The sequence below is a fragment of the Perca flavescens genome, chromosome 20, assembly GCF_004354835.1.
Source record: "Perca flavescens isolate YP-PL-M2 chromosome 20, PFLA_1.0, whole genome shotgun sequence".
Taxonomy (NCBI): Eukaryota; Metazoa; Chordata; class Actinopteri; order Perciformes; family Percidae; genus Perca; species Perca flavescens.
The window spans coordinates 20,387,968-20,407,565 of NC_041350.1; the positions used below are offsets into that span (position 1 = coordinate 20,387,968).

At 39.9% G+C, this 19,598-nt stretch overlaps 1 protein-coding gene across 2 annotated transcripts; it reads left to right on the plus strand.

Annotated features, from left to right (window-relative positions):
- Positions 1–2,127: 2,127 nt before the first annotated feature.
- On the plus strand, positions 2,128–11,167 carry lbh (LBH regulator of WNT signaling pathway). 2 transcript variants are annotated; one of them, XM_028565925.1, is made up of 3 exons: positions 2,128–2,344; positions 7,135–7,236; positions 10,335–11,167. In XM_028565925.1, the coding sequence occupies exons 2-3, from the start codon at positions 7,159–7,161 to the stop codon at positions 10,554–10,556; spliced, it is 300 nt and encodes a 99-aa protein (XP_028421726.1). In that variant the 5' UTR covers positions 2,128–2,344; positions 7,135–7,158; the 3' UTR covers positions 10,557–11,167. The 2 variants fall into 2 exon arrangements, with proteins under 2 accessions (XP_028421726.1, XP_028421725.1); XM_028565924.1 differs by lacking the exon at positions 2,128–2,344 and adding an exon at positions 2,364–2,472.
- The last annotated feature ends 8,431 nt before the right edge of the window (positions 11,168–19,598 follow it).

The following is a 19,598-nucleotide window of genomic DNA, read 5'->3' on the forward strand; positions in this document are numbered from 1 at the left end:
TAGGTCTATGGTTACATCCACCATTTTGTCAGATATGTGACCAAACAAATATTAACATAACAGGAATCTTTACTCCCCAAACACCCTCAATGGAGCGTTATCTGTCTATTTTTATTTCAATAAATGCCTTTTAAGTCACTATCACTGAAGGATGTAACACAATGGTGATTGAGTCTATAGCCCACTGATGAAAGTATTGCAATATTTATAGCCTATATTTACAGTACTACGAACTGGGTGTCTGGCTTGACATCTTTACAAAAATACTGTATTACAGTTCTGATCTATTGTATACACGCTAAAAATGGAGCTATGCACACAATGCTGAAAAAGCATGTAACAACACTTTAAGTTACAGATAAATTACTGTTGGGCTAACTGTTATGTATTTAACTTTTCTTATTTTTGCTCATGTGGACTTATCTACTAGACTTATTATTGTATTGTAATTTCCATGTTGCCTTAAAGGTCCTATGACATGCTGGTTTTTGGATGCTTTTATATAGGCCTTAGTGGTCTCCTAATCCTGTATCTGAAGTCTTTTTCTTGAAATTCAGCCTTGGTGCAGAATTTCTCGTTTGAAAGCCATGATATCTCTCTCTCATGGGTGGGCCAAATTCTCTGGGCGGGCAAAGCAGAGAAAGGGGAGGTAACCTTGCTCCTTATGACGTCATAAGGAGAAGATTCCAGATCGGCCCATCTGAGCTTTCATTTTCTCAAAGGCAGAGCAGGATACCCAGGGCTCGGTTTACACCTATCGCCGTTTCTAGCCACTGGGGGACCATAGGCAGGCTGGGGGAACGCATATTAATGTTAAAAAACCTCATAAAGTGAAATTTTCTTGCCATGGGACTTTTAATGTTGATCTTTTACTGATGATACGTATTTCTGTCAAGTGACAGCTCATTAGTTTATTTAGTTAGTCTTTTTTTGATGTGTAGCCTAATCAGACCCATCGTTGGCAGGCCCTTTTTCCACACTGTCTGACACTATTCAGTATTAGCTTATACCAAATCTTCACTGGAGCTGCACTGAAATATTCTATATGTCCTGTGCATTATTCATTTAGAGTTGAACAATATTTGAACAAGAAACATGAGGTTTTAATGACTGGTTGATTTTTAAGGAGTGAAAGAAAACTCTTTCTGCAGCATTTAAAATGTGCTTGTTTCCTCGCTGTTTGCCTCCCTGCTGGGCATGTGTGTGTGTGTCATCTGCTGTCACCCAAGAGATTTTAATAAAGGGCATTTGCAAACTGCCAGATTCGCTGAAGCTGTGAGCTGCATTTTAATGCGATGTTTATGTAACCACAAAGATAATGAGGTAGCATTTAAAGATGTACTCTTAAAAAAATGTTGCATTGTTGCCACTGTTCATTATTATGAATGAGATAACTAAGGACTCGCCCTTGTTCAGTCACAAGGTGGCAATAGAGGCCTACCATCTACCCCTAAAACTGCAGAGCCTCACTGTGCACCTGCTTTCTCTGAGCCAAATGTAGCCTACATACAGTAGGCTACACCTGCGTGCAGGGAAAAGGACAACTGGACATGTTATAAGGTGTGAAGGTCCACTATGTCCAAGAGGTCGTGAACATAGCATAAACACGTTCAGGTCCTGGAAAACCTGGCTTATTATACTTTAAGGACATAATTTTGAAATGTATGAAACAGTCTGCTTACATGTGTACTCTGCATGCTTTGTTTTATAAGGTATATTAAAAGGCAAAAACCCTGCAAGAGGACCATTCATTGCAGCTGCAATATGCAGACATTGACCTTGAAATATATTTGTGAATGAAAGGAGGAGCTCTCGCTCTCCTCATTTGGATAAATGTCACGGATTACCTAAGGGACGAATCGGTGTGATTTTTGTCATTCAAGAGGAGGTAAGATTTTTTTTTTTTTTTTTTTTGCCTTGGAGACTACAAATCAATAGCATCATGCAGTATCTTCTTGTCCATTCCCAATGAGAGGGTTCAGTAGCTGCTGTCGTCATCAGGGGGTTCGAGTCACATGTGCTCTGATTGGCTCCTGCTGCTAATGCGCTGCCATTGAGGTTTTCTGCTCCGTGCAGAGAGGAGGCGTGTCTTCGGCTGAACAAGCACACGCCTCTTGCATAAATGCTCAACACAGCTGAGGTGATGATCAGACGCACCAAATTATAGAGCTGCGTTTTGTGCTCAGACTTTGTCGCACAGTTACTTTCGGTTTACGTAAGCGTGCTGTTCTGCCTTGGAGAGAGAAAGTAGGAAGAAGTCCGCAGCTGTCATTAGATTCCCTAATCAGCTCTATTGACAGCAGGTGTGAATTCATGTCTGTATTTCCCCCTCAGATATATACTGGTGAGTACATCTTTTTTCACCTTCACCTGTTCACATGTAGGCGCAGCAGTGGTTTGCTTGCTTTGTGCTTGAAAGAAATTACTAAAACAAGTATCAGACACTGCAGTTGTTGGCTTTGCATCTGACGGGTAAGAACAATGAAGTGTGTGTGTATATATAGTTGTGGTTTGTTTTTGCTTGGTGATTTCCCTCAGAATAAGCAACCTTTTGTTGCTACACCCACTCTTCCCTTTTGAGATTTTCTGTGGGGTGTTGCCCCCGAAATTGGCACTGGCAAACTCATGCCAGCTTGATGTATTTGCTGCATGTGCCAATTCCAAAAGGTCAGTGCTCAGTGTTTTCTATTCAAGGAAATTTTTTTATTTTTTTTTTTTATTTTTTTTTTTTAAACCTTTGAAGTACACAGGCTTACTTGGCTGTACCTTAAACATTTGAATAAGACCCTGCCTTCATTCTTTGGTCTTTAATGGTGCAGTGCAATTGGAGAACGATGGATTCACTCTGCTACAGTCCATTACTTCTGTCTACAATCTCACATTTCTTTTTGGCAATCAGTACACTAACCCGTTGATTTGCTTCTTGACACAGAAATGGGGAATGCATCTTGAACCTTTTTGTGTTCTCTTATCTGTCAAATGTTTTTCCTGTTTGTCGAGAGGATGTGCAAGTCGCTTTTGAAACATTGTTTTGCGAGCGCTGTTCAAACCTCAGCAGGCTTCTTGCTGTTCCTGCTTCAGACTCGACCTCTTTACTGTAACCACACTGTGCTTTCTCGCCTGTGCTTTTATGTATAGTATACCAATGCTTCGGTTCTGTGATGTTAACTTCTATAAGAAATATGAAAATACGGTTTTAGTTTTTATTTCAAAGGTATGCCTAGCAGTACTTGGATCTGCAAGATTGGGGCAAGCTTTTAGACATAAGGTCAACAAACCTTTCACTTGAGATTACCATATGGCACTAGAGTAGTAACTGATTCTTGATGTCTTTTCAGTGGTAGACTCAACTTGCAGGAATCCTTCCAGCACGCTCCTGGGGGTCTTAGTCAGTCCCCGCACCACCCACATACCTGCAGAGCTGTGTGACTCAGCTGGTGGAACGCTCAGCACTGGCATGGAGCTTCTGTCGCCACACAGGCTGAGATTTATGACAGTAGTAGTAAGAAGTGTGGGGTGGCAGAGGGGAAACAATGTTGATAACGCAAGATGCCTATTCCCTTCTTGTGCAGTGAGGTTGCTGCCTGGGCTCTTGTCAGTGCCACTACAGTATAAACAGGAGATAGCATGGCCTTTTTATAGTCTTGAGACAGGTGGATGAACCTGGTGTTGTGCTTAGGTAATGGCTGTTATTCTTTGGGCATCCTTATCAGAATTTTGACAGTTTGGTGTGAGGCAAATGGTATTACTGACCGTAACAACTAGCTCTGTTAAAATGTGACCGCTGACTAGGGCTGGGCGATATGGACAAAATCAAATATCACGATATTTTTGAACAAATACCTGTATCGCTACTGCAGCGATATTGTAGTGTTGACTGTTTGTGCTTTCACAAAATAGTTACACAATGAAATTTTTGATAAATCATCAGAATCTATGACTAAGTGGGTAAAGGCAAATAATAGAACAGTTACAACAGCCTGGTAAGCTCAGAAAAGGACATCACTTTACTGTAATGCAGCCTTTAAAACCAGGAAAAGACAACACTTATGCCATATTACAATATCCAAAATCTAAGACAATATCTAGTCTCATATCACGATATCGATTTATAATAGCGATATATTGCCCATCTCTACTGCTACCTACTAATGTATGAATAGCTGTTGCATGAAGTTGAGAGCAAATGGCAACATGGTCACTATATAATGAGGTGGAATAGAAGTTTTCCAAAGCAGAAGTGAAGGAGGCTGCTAACAACACGGCATATCTATCTTGTGAGTTGAGGACATAATCTTGGGCTTTGGGACACACTGAAACATTTTCACCATTTTCTGACATTTGATAGAGCAAAACTAATCGATGAATTGAGAAAATAATCCACAGATCAATCGATAATAATAATTAGTTGTAGCCCTGATTAACAATCTTTCATGCAACTGTAGCGTTTAATAAATATTGCATAAGTAAACTCAAGTAGAGTCGCAACAATTGTGTTAATATTCATGGTCTAAGATGTTTCCAAATTGTTTTAGTTTGACCAACATTTCAAAGAAACAATTATATTAATTGTATATACCACTAAATATATACATACATGCATACATACCTACTTACCTATGGCTGGATGTGAAGTAGGAAGCTGGCAGAACCAGGTATGCATTATCTTGACTAGGTCAGGAGGTTAAGAGGTTTATTTTATTATCAACCACACACAATCAATGAAGGTGTAGACTGGCTGCTGATCTTATGTCGTACGTACAGGTTGCATAGGCTACTTGAGAACACCTAACGTCTCTCTAGTATTCCACCCTGTGAGAGGGACACACTGTTCATCCCTGCCTGACACTTTAAGCAGTAAATGGATGTGACTGCAGTCTGTATGTTTGTTTCCTCCCAGGTTGACTTGTTACTTGTGCACCCCCACTTCCTCCTTATTGTGCCCCTTTATGTTTTATTAGGCCGATGTTCTGTTATTCTTAGCCTAGCAGGATGTTTATACGATCCCCGAACAGAAATATGACTGGCAAGACCGGAGTGTTTATCTTTCTTTCCCTTCCCTCCATGTCGTCCCGCTATGCTCAGGTCTGTCACTGTCCAGCCCTCTGTTCCCACCTCCGCTGTGTTTTGCATGCCTGCCTCGCCCTCTCTGCATCCCAGTCAAAGATGAAATAAGTGCAAGAGCAGCCCCAGCTGACATTTTTTCCATGTTAAATCTTGCGTATCCTTCAAGCCTCTCTTTTATTTTTAGATATCCGTGTATTGTTTCATCCAAGTATGCCGCGTCGAACCGGTGCAGTAAAAGTTGTTATAGTGATTCGGCCAGAAGCTTTTCAATTTTCTACCCTAAATCCTACTGCGATGTCAGTGTTTCCCTTATGAAACAGGTGAGGGGTGTGTGTAATTGCAGTGATGGAAAAACTAATTGATAAATGAATTACTTCAGGGGTTAATGATCTCCTGGCTTTGAGTGACTCATGCCACTCTATTCTTCCCCCACCCCCCATAGGATGTATTTTTGTTAAATGTGCTTCTTTATTGAGTCAACATGATTGCAGTGTGTTTCTGAACGGAATATTAGCAAGATGAACGACAGTGTTTCAGAAAGTTGTAGATGCACAATGTGGAAGCCTAGAAATCTTGCGGGTTATATCCCAAATTAACAAAAGGAGCTCAGACAAAGGGGGGGGGGACGGCTCACTTTGTTCTTGTGGAATTTAAAGTGAGACTGTCTTTTGCTGAATATTACTTCGTAGCCACAAGTGTAATGTTAAATGCTAAAATGTAGTGCAGTAAGTGGAGAAGAGTCTTGAATTTAGCAAACTGTCATTTACAAGGCAATATCTATGTAATGTTTGCTCTACCAGTAAACATGTATATTCATAGAGATCTACATGGACTCTCAGTATGAGGTTTTTTTTTTTTTTTTTTTTTTTTTTGTATGACTCATAAATGCAGACAAAAATACATAACTGTTCTGTTTGTATGGAAACATTGAAATGACTTGGTATTTTCAGTTTTTCTACTGTTGCTACGGAGCATGCCTGTCATAATAGATGAATAAGACTGGTGAATGGTAAAATTGTATTCTTGGATGTTGGAACACATAATCATGCCTTATTTTAAAACAATGTTTAAATAATCACCATTCTGCTGTATCCAAAAATAAACATTCAAGATTCAAAGTAGGTCAAGCGAAGCTCACATCTTTGCCCCCAAACAAAGTCCATTGAACCAGATAATGTGGGGATGTGAGTGAGCCTCTTGTCATGTACGGTTTACTTTGTTTCATATAGCCAGTGACCACACAAACCACAAGCCTGTGGCCACTGACCACCAGGCTTTAAATGGAGAGAGTGAGAAGGCTGCCCAGCATCTTGTCTCAAGACAGCGTCTATCAGCCCTAGGACCTGCTTTGTCTTATTTTTTTAAAGCGTTCCTACGACAATGCTAGATAGTGAATGCACTGAACATGGATAAACAACCTCTTGTTACTAAACTCTAAAATGGAAAGTTTGGCTACACTTTGGAACGGAGTGCATCAAGTTCCACCCCAGTCAGATACCACAGCACTCCCCCAGCACACTCTCACAATGACTGTTCTTTGGTTGCTAGTGCAAGAGCACACCATCCTGCATTTAGAAACGGCTAACTTATGCAAGCCACATCATGAGCTGTGCACCTTTTGCAGTGCATTAGCACAGCAGAGCACAAACTGGATGCTTGATGTGTTGTGGTCAAGATGTGCAGAGTATAAACAAAACGGTCTTAACATGTGCAGGTAAAGCAAACAACCATGGCTTTCAGGCTTTGACTGTGTGGATGCATATGAACAGTTTGATAGGTGTGGTTTTTAATTTTTTTTAAATGAGTTTTCTCCTTGTAACATGCCATTATTGATTTCTAATCATGACTTAGTATCTTTTGTCTCACTGTATACAACCTGTCCACTAGTAGATTTAGTAGAAACACACACCACATTTATATTAATTGCCACCTTTTTCTTAATTCCTTTTTGAATCCGCACTATGCTTTAGTGCTAAAAGGTTGTGCGCAGTATACGTTGTCTCTTGGAACATGATCACCATTGCACAGAATCTAATCACAACTTCTTTTCGTCTTTTAACCCTGCAGCCCAGTGTTGTGCTCGGCCAAAATATGACTGAGGTGATGATCAACAGCTCCCCCATGGAGGATATGAGGCTCAGCCCGAGCAAGGACAGACTCTCCTTCCAGGTAGGACATACGCACGCACGCATACACGCACAACAATGAAATGCCACTTCTGTCTCAATTCCCAACCCTTACGTTTTATTTGGCTTTGTCATTCATTCATTCTCATGAATTGGATGACGTCCGCAAGAACAGAAGGGAGCAGCCACTGCATGTTGTGATTTTGGGAACAGCAGCTGCATTTGGTATGATACAGTAGAAATGTTGGTATAATGGATATAAATGCAAAAGAAAAGATGCATTTTAGATTATATTACATATTGTCTCTTTATCTACAATACCCCTGGCCAAACAATTGTTTTTTACTAAATTTAGAATAGTTTGACTTAGTTTACAATTATGAGTCAGGCTAACACAATTGTTTTGTCATTTAAGTGTAATACCCAAAAGATGATTTACATAACTGAGAACATTTTAAAAACAAAGAATGAAATTACAATGCTAAGAGAAACATTACAGCAACATCCCTTATTTTTCCTGATCTAATATGTTAGTTAAAGGGCATTGGAGTTTATGGTCGGTCACAACGTGTGTGTGTGTGTGTGTGTGTGTGTGTGTGTGTGTGTGTGTGTGTGTGTGTGTGTGTGTGTGTGTGTGTGTGTGTGTGTGTGTGTGTGTGTGTGTGTGTGTGTGTGTGTGTGTGTGTGTGTGTGTGTGTGTGTGTGTGTGTGTGTGTGTGTGTGTGTGTGTGTGTGTGTGTGTGTGTGTGTGTGTGTGTGTGGCAACCAAAATAAACCCTGCAGATTCAGAGAAATGAGAGAAGCAGCCATCAGGTGGTCATGACAAGGGGTTTTCAACAGCTTTGTTTTACTGTCAGCTCAACAGGGCAATCTTGGAAAAAACTACTTAAACACACAGCTGCTTGCTTATTTTAGTGTCACTTTTGTACCTAGGGTGAAGAAAAAGAATTAAAGGGCCCTATGTTAATACTTAAATCAATTAATCTTCTACAGTGAAATGCAGTTAAGTCTCCAAAACTTATGGTTTTGGAAGTTGGCCTAATAGTTAATGAAGCTGCATGTTAACTGGTGGGCCAGACTTGCCAACAGTGTAGTAATGTCATTTCTTGTTTTAAAAATGATTAGATAATTTCATACAAGTGACAGTCATAAACCTAATACAGTAGCCTGGTAATGCCATGCTGCATGTAGACTACTTTGATAGGATGTAGACTGACCCAGAGGATAAGTCTGGCTTCCTCTCCCCACAGTTCACACCCCAGCTGTGAGTCTGAGAGGAGCGGATGGGGGGGGGGGACGAGAGGAGAGAGAAAAAGAGGCTGCCACTGCTCCTTTCTTTCCATCCCATACTTTGTATTTCCTCACCTCTGCCATTTGCCCAAGGTCCTAGCCACTCCTTAGAAAAGCACTGTACGGAGCAGTGATGTTGCCACCAGTCACTTCCTCCATTATGGGTGCCAGGATCTTTGACACAAAATGTGGGACGATACAATTGCAGCTGCAATTTTATTGAAATGAATGTGACCTACTAGTGGAGAAGGATGAGCACATTTACTGAATTATCATCTCAAAAGGCAATTTCATGATTCAGGCGTATAGTGTGCCACACACAAATTTCTAAAATAGCCAGCATTGTGCCTGGCTGATGTGTCGTTGCTTCCTGCCACTGGAAGTGAAACAAGTTATGACGTGTAAGCTATGAGTCCAAAGGCAAGGTCATTTACTGCCTAACTCCCCTTGGTGCTGACGCACAGTGAGGATTGGTGATGCAGGCCAGAAAATGGAGATGCGCGCAGGCATTAGACATGAACACAGACCTGCACACACGCATAATAAAACCTCTTGCTGTGGTTTTATACACAGCGGTTTTTGAACCATGTAAAAGCCACAAATACACGTACATGCTTTCATAACCTGATAAATTCTCACATCCACAAGGCATATTTATAGCTCTTGTGTTTTTATTTTATTTTTTTCTCCCTTCTCATCTGTCTCCTGTGGAATTCATGGAGACTTGGACACAGCTGGATCCCCTCTATCTCTTCCATCTCTCTCCTGCCTCATCTAATGCTTTCTTTCCACTCGGCTCTCTGCCCAGACAGTGACATTGCTCCCGACCCCTCCAATGTCTTGGAGTGAAATATGCAGGTCTAAAAATATTCATCCACTTTATCCAAACAGCAAAAAATGCTGTTCTTGGACCAGGAGTGGCATACTTTTTTTTTTTTTTTTTTTTTTTTCCTGGGCCATTTTTCTGGTTCCTGAGAACAGAGTCTGATGTTGTCCAATCTCGCCAGGACAGGGAATGCATGTAATCTCTCTTGTCTGTCTCTCATGCCCTTGAGTTAAGATCTGAACATTTGAGTGTGGCACGCTGCATTTATAAGCAGACGTATCAGTCTGAATTTATAGATGACATGGCTGATTTTCATGTTCTTTACTAAGCGTTTTTTCCAACTCTGTCCACAGGAATGTAAAGTATTCTGCACCAAATGCTGACTGTTATAGGCGATAAGATTTTTATTTATACACAAATACTTTGCCAGTAAACCTTTCACGTTTTGAAATGCCCTGATTATGTTCCCATATAATCTTCGGAGTAGTGGGTGATGTGGTACTGGATGAGTTTGTAAGCAGCTATGAGCTGCTGGGCACAATGCCTACCAAAGCATTTAGATTAAACATGTTGCAGACTTTACTGTAAGTCTCACTAAACATGCCTCATTTACCCATACAGTACACAGCAACTGATGTAACAATTTCTTGTGGAATTTGTTTTTGGGTGAGGATGTGGAAAGCTGGCTTGGCTGTTAGGAATGTGGGCTGGGCAAGAGCAGGTATGCCACTGGGATTTTAAGCAACCACTTCACATCACAGATGTTTAGTCTTCACATCACTTCCTTCAGTTGTTTAACCTTGTAGTGGTGCCTGCAACACTTCTACAAGGCTCAAGATTAGTTCTGTTGTCCCAGAGCCTACCGCACACTTAGCACTGATCAGAAATATGCTTACAAATTTCTCACCTTACAACGGGACGGCTGACTCTCGTAGCTTGACAGCCTGCTCTGCCATTTAGAAAACAAATTGTATTAACTTCTGAGGTTAATGAAATATTAATATCCATTGTCTTTCCTCTTTTAGATATTCCCCGACCCCTCAGACTTTGACCGTTGCTGTAAGCTCAAGGATCGGCTCCCATCCATTGTGGTTGAGCCTACCGAGGGAGAAGTTGAGAGTGGGGAGCTTCGCTGGCCTCCAGAGGAGTTTCTGGTCAGTGAAGAGGAGGAGGAGGAGGAAGAAGAGGAGGAGCAGGATAATGGCAGCATCCAAAATGGACAGCCAGCACAGAATTCTCAGCACTAGAGGCTGTGTTGCAGCACCCATACTCTATTGTTCCCTCCCATTGCCACACTGGTTACACTGCACCTCAGCACTCAAACAACCTGGCAGACACACATTCAGTGTCTCGTGATGCCATCTCGTTTCCCTCGAACCCAAAGCATCACACACAATACACACAGGCAACACACTTTCTCACACAATAATTTATTCTCCTTGACTGCAAACCCGCTAAATTACACTCTTCACAAAAGAACAGACAAGCACACGTCCAACCTACACGTAGTTCCTACCACAGTGTGTGTCTCAGCCCAGAATGGATGTCCTGTCGGGACAGCGGCAGCTCACTGCTCCATGGACAGCTCTTGTACTGCAGGGGGCTACAACTGCTCTGTACTTTACTCCAAAATGGCTGGCATCATGACCCCAGAGACTTCATACTATCACACAGAACTATTGTGGTACCCGTGGGGCTTATTGTCTGCAGTAACACTGTCCATACCTTGTTAGTTTTTGGATTGATATGTTGATTATTGTAATTGCCACTGCTGTCCATAGATTTTGTCTTTCTGAGAAGTGAATGTTTTGTGATTTTTGTCTGAAGTGGGTGTTTGTGTAAAATGTTATTGGGAATTCCCCCCTTGTCTAAAAGATTTTGTGACTTGTCAGGCATTCACAAAAAAAAAAAAAAAAAAAAAAAAAAAAGCAACCTGGACATTTTTTTTTTTTTTTTTTTTTTCTTTTAAGAAGTGAGCAGGAAAGTGAAAGAAAATAAACCAGCATGCCCTGCTAATGCAATAAATTGTACAAAGGCTTTTTGTGCACTGAGGGCGCAGTCACGCTAGGACTCCTGTGAGCCTTTTGACAAACCGTACTTCGACAAATCAGAATAGTACAACATTGAGAACAAAATCTGACGCAAGTAGGTTTATTGTTCAAAAGGGCAAAGCTGAGTACTGCAAATTGTAATTTTTAAAAAAAGCAGTTAATGAAGCGATGTACAGACCCAATGAAGGATGTGTAAATACTTGTTCCCAATGAGCCAACCCCTGAGGCCATGTAGTGTGTTGATCTGGTTTGTACGATGGGTTTGTTTTTCTTTTAGCCTGAGAATCATTTTGAGCTTTACACTCCTGAACTGAAAGTTGTTCCTAGTTTTTTTTTTTTTTTTTTTTTTTTTTTTGTTTTTGAGAAAACGGCCATACTTTTGACACCGTGAAGTTCAGGTTGCAGAAAATTCACTCTGTGGGACAGAGTTTGCAAATAAGTAAAGCTATATCTGACAGTATTAAATTCTGTTATTTTTTTTTTTTTTTTTTCTAAAGTCTGGTTTGCCAAAAAGTGGTTGATGGGAAGTCTTTGTTCTTTGGTAGTAATGTCTGGTATTTGTTTTGTGATTTCAGAAGTTTTTCTTTTTCCACTCTTTAAAATCACCACTTATTGTTTGTGAAACAAGTCTTGTCATTTGTAGAAAATATTTCACATTTGTGCACACTATGAAATCCTGTTGTACAAGCATGACTGAGAAGATTTGTTTTTGTAACTTCTGATTTGAGTGGCATTAGGGCTGTGTACAGAACATCTCTCTCTTTCTCCTGTCTGTAACCTACAGGTCCCACATTGTTTTTGTAAAGCTCAGGGAGATTAGCCGCCATCTTTCTTGTGTTTTTTTTGGGTTGTTTTTTTTGTATTTAGACCACTTTTCTCTGACAATTACAGAGGCTGTAAATAAACCTATGAATTTGCTATCTGACTGTGTGACTCAGCTGTGAGAATAATTGACTGTAAAGAGACTGTAAGAGCCATTTTTATGGGAAGATGAAGTAGACTAGTCTTTTACAGGGGTAATCCTTCAATGCATTTATATTGTTTCCAAGAGACATTACTTCTGTGTTTACTTTCATCTTTTATGTGAAACCCCACCTCCCCCAATTTTCCATACTCACATCACCTGCAGTGGTTACAGAAACACAGTATTACTTCCTGCTCGGCATCTGTCACATACAGAATCTCTCTACGAATACAGATGCATCTATCAAATGGTTCAATGTAGAAGCGAGAACAGGCCACATGCTACTTCCTGTCTTCAACTTGCACACACAATCTGACTCCTAGTTAAGCTAAATCTAATTCCTGAGCCCTGAACAGCTTCCATTCCTAAATTCTTAAAACTTGCATGTCTGTGGAAGCAAGTCCTCACGCTCTACCCATAAACACTCACCACACTGATACAAGACTAATAAAATGTGGTTGAGTGGTAAAGCTTTAATGGGGAACTGCCACATTTACAGGAATAAACAAAGCTTTCTGATCACTGTTGGAATGGAAACTTCTCAGGTGATTTGCTGCTATGTACTGTATTGGTGACCGAATAGGTCAAGTTTAATTGGCTAGTACAGGGAATAGTCCCATCAGATTTGCTGATGTAGGGCCTTTGGGGGCCAAGAGCCTGACAGATTGTTCCAAGGTGATACTCTCAGGGCCTTATGGTCACTTCCTGGAAGGTGAACAATGAACTGACATTCTATCCTGCATCCTCCTTCTTCCTGGAAAAAATGGAGCATAAAGAGTTATTAATACCCCCTCAGCTGATAATGGTGGTCAGAAGCAGAGCGTGTGTCTGGCCAAGGGAGCTGGTGGCTAGTTCTGAATAGGTTAGAAACGGAATGTCCTTTGTCCCTTTCTAAACAACTGCTTCTTGATCTCAGTGGAAAGTTTATGAGATCATGGAAAAAAGAAATCACAAGCAGTTAGAAAAAGACAACTGCAGTCCTTGGAGAGACTGCCTGAACTTGCATCTAGCTACGCAATCATGTGACGTCAGCCAGACACCTCTGAACTTTGCGTCGTCTTTCAAAAATTACTGAAAGTAAGCGAGTGGTGAGAAAGCAATATACTTCAGTTTTAATAAAGAAAGGTGCTGTGTTTCTGGAGGTTACGGAGATATGAAAGGAAGCCTCTGAAGCATCTTTCCGTAGCATTTTGACATTTTGAGCAGCTCTTATTTTCAGCTCTTCTCCTTCAGCCACTTCTCAGCTGATTAACTCAGTAAGGAACTTCTGCAATTAAAGACTATTTTAATGCATCCGGTAATTGAAATTTGCTTCGCCTCTTAAAACCTGATTGAAGGACTAAAAAAATGTATTTCCATCTCAGTTACAACTCCCAGAAAGATCTCACTTAAAAGGCCTTGAAAACCTATTTTCTCAATCAGCGTCTTACTATGAATGATATATATATATATTTTTTTATTAATTTCTGTGGGTCATCATAATTTGGTTCCAGGAAATACATAAAATAAAGGCAAAACAACAAATAAAAAAAGAAATAAAAAGAAATAAATCAATAAAGACAGATTTTAAAATTTCATCAAAATCAGAATTTCGTCAGAATTTCATCTCTATTTTTTATATACTATGCTTCCCTCAGTACTTATTATTGATTATATCGACCCACCCCTACCAACCCACCCTACCATCCGCCCACCTCTCCCACCCCCGTCCCCATTTACCCGCACATTACTGGTCCTCATTCAATACAGATCACACACACACACATACCAACAAATAAGTAAAATAAAATAATACAAAAATAATTATAAAGGGGGTTCTAAAGACATGCCCAAGAGGGCATTATAAATTTGGCTCCATTGGCTATCAAATTGTTTCTTTCAACACACAGATACTTACTATGAATGATAAACACAGCATTTTCTAACAAAGAAAGAAAAGCTTGGGGTTTTCCCACTGTAATTATTTTTCTTCTTCTGTGCTTTTCTCACTGGTGGGTGGTGCTCAGTGTGGAAAAGGTATTGTCACTACTTCCATGCACCAATCCGGATTTAGCAACATTTTAATCAGTTGTGGGGTTATTTGCTTATGTTGCCATGTACAAAAACTGCTAAAATAAGGTATGCTATGCTATGCTATTCTAAGTTGGGATAAACTAATCCAACCAGTTTCATATTTACCATACAGAGAGTGGAATCTATAACTATCTTCCTATCTAACTTTTGGCAATACAGAGAATGAGGATATTCCCAAAATGTCCAACTATTATGTTACACTCTTAATAAATAATTATTAAAGGGATGCTTTGCAGATTTTTAAACTTAGCTCTGTGTCATCTTTGTGTAGGGTGTGTGTTTAGATGAACGGTGTTTGGCTTTCTCTGTGGTGCCAGTGCTCGGAGGAGCAGCATTCATTTTGCAAACAGTAAGTGAAAGTCACTGAGTACTCGGTGACATAGGGGAAGGGAGTGTGTCTCGCACACCATTGTTGGCATGAGCTACAGTATCTTTAAATGTGTGTGAGAGAGCGTGTGTGCCTGGCTATGTATTAAAACTGTTGTCAGAGCCCTCTGAGTGAAGTCACTGATAGCTCTTCTAGCTCATTCTTGGAATTCTTTCCAATGGAAACAATCCCATCGCTGATCCCAGTGTGTCAGCAGAGTCTGACCTGCCAACCCCTGAATTCTCCCTGACTCCCAACTATAGTCCACATTAACGCTGTTTCACTGTCACCCTTCTACACATGAACTAACACCATGTGCCCATAACATAACCCCTCCCTCTTCAATATGGTGTCATGAAGAGAAAAAGGATGCTTATACGATGAACTCTTTTTCCACTCCCTCTTCTCATTTTACTTTTTTTTCTCCAATGTAGTTGTTTTCTTGTTCTTTCTATTTTTTGCTCTCCCAGACTTTTATGCCTTTTCTGTTGTTTCAGCAAGTTTCCCATACTTGCATGACAGTAGTAATATCCTCCCACAGTGCAGGTTATGTAATGTAAGTTAACATTTCATTATACACAGTGTCCCTGTTCTTATTTAATGCTGCAACCTTATTGTATAAGCCACCAAGGTTTATTTTGTGTGTGCATGCATAACTGTGTCTGTGTGTTTGCGCAAAGCTTGCAAAGGAGCACATGTGCTTGGAGGTTTTATGTATAACCGTGTCTGTTATTATGAGTGCCATGTGCGTAAGGGAAAGATTCTTTTCCCATGGTTCCTTAAGTGTGAGAAGAAAGTAGAGCTCTCAGGACATGAAGCAAAAACTCTAGCTAGTTATTTATAACCTGTCTGGAGACGGCCCACCAAGCGTAGACACATATCTGGCACTGTCAACAAGGGAAGAGCTAGAATAAGATACGCTGAGAGGCATACAACAAGGAGGGAGGATTAAAAGGTGAAGGGGTCAGGGAGGGATGGAAAATTAAGGATGATGAGGAGGTAGAGCATTAAGAACACCTGCACTGTGGCCAACTTAGATAAGACTTGATGATTTACGACAAAATGCAACCAATGCAAAAAATGACACTTGGAAACTTGCTTAGTGTCACCATACCCTCATAAAATTAACTATAGTACTTTCCAAATGATACTATAAACGGTGGAATAAAATGAAAAAAGCAGAAATGGATAAGATCTCTACAAGTCAGTGACTCATTTTGTTATACTATGTCCTTTCCCTGAATATATTTGACATTTGAAAACCCCACAGCGCCATGTGATACACCAGTCAGAGAACAGAGGACCACAAATAGTGATTGCGAAATAAAGCCTCCACAACATCACAATTAATCAGTCAAGCATCATTATTACTCTGCCAAACTACTGTCTGTACCTGCATGTCAACAGACCAGCCTTTTAAGACACAACACAATTGCTGGGTTCACAACCACAGCACATTATTGGACGGATGAGTCTAAGTACCCAGGGACTTGTTCTCTGTTCAACAGAGCGATGTAAGATACATCTCCATCTCATCCTAAAGCTTTTAGAGCTTTGATCAATACAAGTATGCTGGCATATGCTTTTTACTGTAGTTGTGTGTGTTAATGTGCTAATCCACAGGCTGCTGCTCTTCCATAGGCTGTTGTTGATATAAATAGATAGCTTATGGCCCCGTCAGTCTAATCCTTATTGCCTATAGAGACCAGGGTGGAAAAAGGGAGGAAAGAGAGAGAAGATAGGACTAGGACATAGACGGAGATAAACACAGAAATCAAGATGCAAAACTGGAGTTACTGTGCTGTTACAGGTGTGAGGCCGATCCGTGTTGTCAATTTGAAAAGGTAGTGAAGCGAAAGAGAAGAAGACTCAACAACTGAAGAGTTTTTTCTTCTTTCAATAAAGCCTTGTTAAAGTGATATCAATAGACTCCATTGAAAATAAACCACAACACTGTGTACAATGCCCGAAAAAAAAGTCACAGTGTCCCTCCCACGTGGATTGATGTAAGTGGAATGGCATGTGGATCATGAATTATTGTTGTTGGTCTCTACATTTATCTGTTGCATTTGACTTGGCTTACCTCCCATGTCGTTTTTATCAGCAAACATAACTAAAGTATACATGTTTTATGTTTTTTCATGGATTAAAACGACTGTGATTCTCACCAGAGGGCTTAGATATTTGGAATTCTCCAAAGGAATATGATTAAGAGTACCTAATGAAATTGCTTTTGCTAAATTATCGTGCACAAGCGTCATTAATCATCTGGACGTGCTTCTCTTTTGAAGGTGAGTTGGCACTAAACTGAAAAAATGAGAGCTTGTTTCAAAGCAAAGTTTTTCCATTCCCCCTCTGAAGTGATGCGTTGACCCTTGAGAAGTTTATACTGACAAAGCTATACAGTTCACTCAGTCTCTCAGATAGAGTGCATGCCATAGGGAACAGGTCATGGAAAAGTCTTGAGTTTGACTAAGTGCACTCTCTCTTTTACCCTGTCTGTCAGTCTACCACACACACACACACACACACACACACGTTTACACACAAGAGAATACATGCATGCTCGGATACGCTCAGACACATTGACTAATCTACGCACGCACACATCACTGAATGCTGAGGTAATTTGTAACAGTAGAACACCTCATAACTGCGGGTAAAAGAAACAAATGACACATGCTAGGATTTATACTACTTTAAAAGGCTATGTTGGGGACTGAGTCCAGAAGTATATCGCCAATAAGATGCTTTAGATTTGAATGAGTTCTGACATATTATTAACATGGGGATCTTGAGGATGAACACTGCAACATGAGCAAAACCTCTTGAGGATTAGTGAGGACAAAAGTAGTTACAGAAATGGGCATATCTTTCCAGTGGCAGTTAATGCAGCGAAAACATAACTGAAAGACATGTATGCCATTGCAAAGGTTGAACCTCCAGAAAGGAAGTAGGTTATATTTAGGTAGAGTATGTTGAAACAATGTGAAGCCTACTGGATATTTACTCTTGAAACAATTTAACCAAAGGGCATGAACGATGAACTTCTTTTCAGTGTGTTGTGGACTTGTCATGTTCATTGTTAACCTGTATTAATGATTAAAGGTGCAATATGTAATACCGACAGCTAGTGTTTAAAATGATTAATGCAGTCCAAATTCAAAATACTGGAGAGAGTCATCTCCCCCGGCCCCTCCTCCCCAGAAATTTGGTGAAAAACGGCGACCTCGCTGTTGTCTGTACCCAGGTCACAGTCACCGTTTGTCGGCTACGGCCGCTGAACAGAAGCAGGGGAAGAATTTCGGTTTTACTACTTTCCAGACCCTGTTATATATAAAAAATTAAATAAACATATAGCCTTTCTTTTTTTTTAGATTATAGATTATAACTTTGTTTGAGTTTATGTGTAGATGAATAAAACAATGTGTTGTTGCATAATCTACAAAATAATTTACTAAAAGCATCTTGTCTATACACTGTACATTACACATTGTTTGCATGTCACTTTGTAACAATGTGGGAATCATCTTACTGTCCAGCTTAATAACCTTAAAGCTGACGATGGTAATAAGAATATTCCATAACGTAACATAATATACATTGCAGAGCTACCATAGAGAACGTAACACGGTTGTTTTGTCAAAGTTAAATCGTGTTTCCGTTATGAGGAAGTCAAACTTGAGGTTTCCTGTCATATGTCTGTCATGGTGGTTGTAACGTTAACCAGTTGTGGCCCGCTTGCCCCGATCCTCCGGTAACTTTAACGATTAACATGTGTTAGCCTGGCGGCGTTAGCCAGCACCAGTCAAGATCACTTTAATGGCAGTGTCTACATTTTTTGCGAGTAACTAACTTGAGTACTGTATATAACGTTAGTTTAATGTTAAAATGACTGAAAATGCCCATCCCTACTAGTAGCCGTGATAAATTAGCATAAGGCTCAGTGCTTACCTGTTCAGGAGGAAATTAGCCAACTCTGCGTCCTATGGGCTCTTAGCTGTCTCACCTCCAATATTTTCCCATGTTTTACCACGTCTCTGGTCATACAACTGTTTAGAAAGATGACAAGTTTTTTTTTTTAGATTGGGTAGAATTAATCTATCTCTGTTAATCCAGTTGCTTCTACTTGCTGCAGCATGTTGTTTTTGCGTGTTTGCGTTTAATGTCTGGCAACCGGTGTCAAAATGGGCAGTTGACAACCACAAAGACCAAAACAAAAACAGACATTCCATCCCAATTTAAATTCCAAAGGAGAAAATCCTGGCTTTAGCATTGTTGTCAGAGAAGATAGTATTTCAATTTAGCATGTTTCCTTAATATTTGATGACATATTGTGGTCATTTTTTGATTTAATACAGTAAATATATTACATATTGGACCTTTAAAATTATGATATTTTGAATAGTTAATTGGATAAAGAACTTTTTTTTAATTTCACCTGCAAATGTTCATGTTAATTTAAATGATGATGCTGAGATAAATTAACTGTATTACTAAACGTTTTGGGGGATTGGACTTTATCTTTATCTCTAGGTACAATTTTGAGATACTTGTCTTTTACTCAAGTATTGCTTTTATGCTGCTTTTTTCTTCTTCTACTCTGCTATTTTGAATGGAATTATTGTAATTTTTACCCCACTACAAATAATTGACAGCTATAGTGACAAATTACCTACTTTGCAGATTACTGTATGATCAGTTTTAAAAGTATGATGCAAAATGACAGCTTTACATTGTAAAGATCTGAATACTTCTTTCACCACTGTAACTTAGCCATGCATGGAGTCTTTTTACTCATTGTCTACCACTCTCCCGTTGCACCTCCTACAAA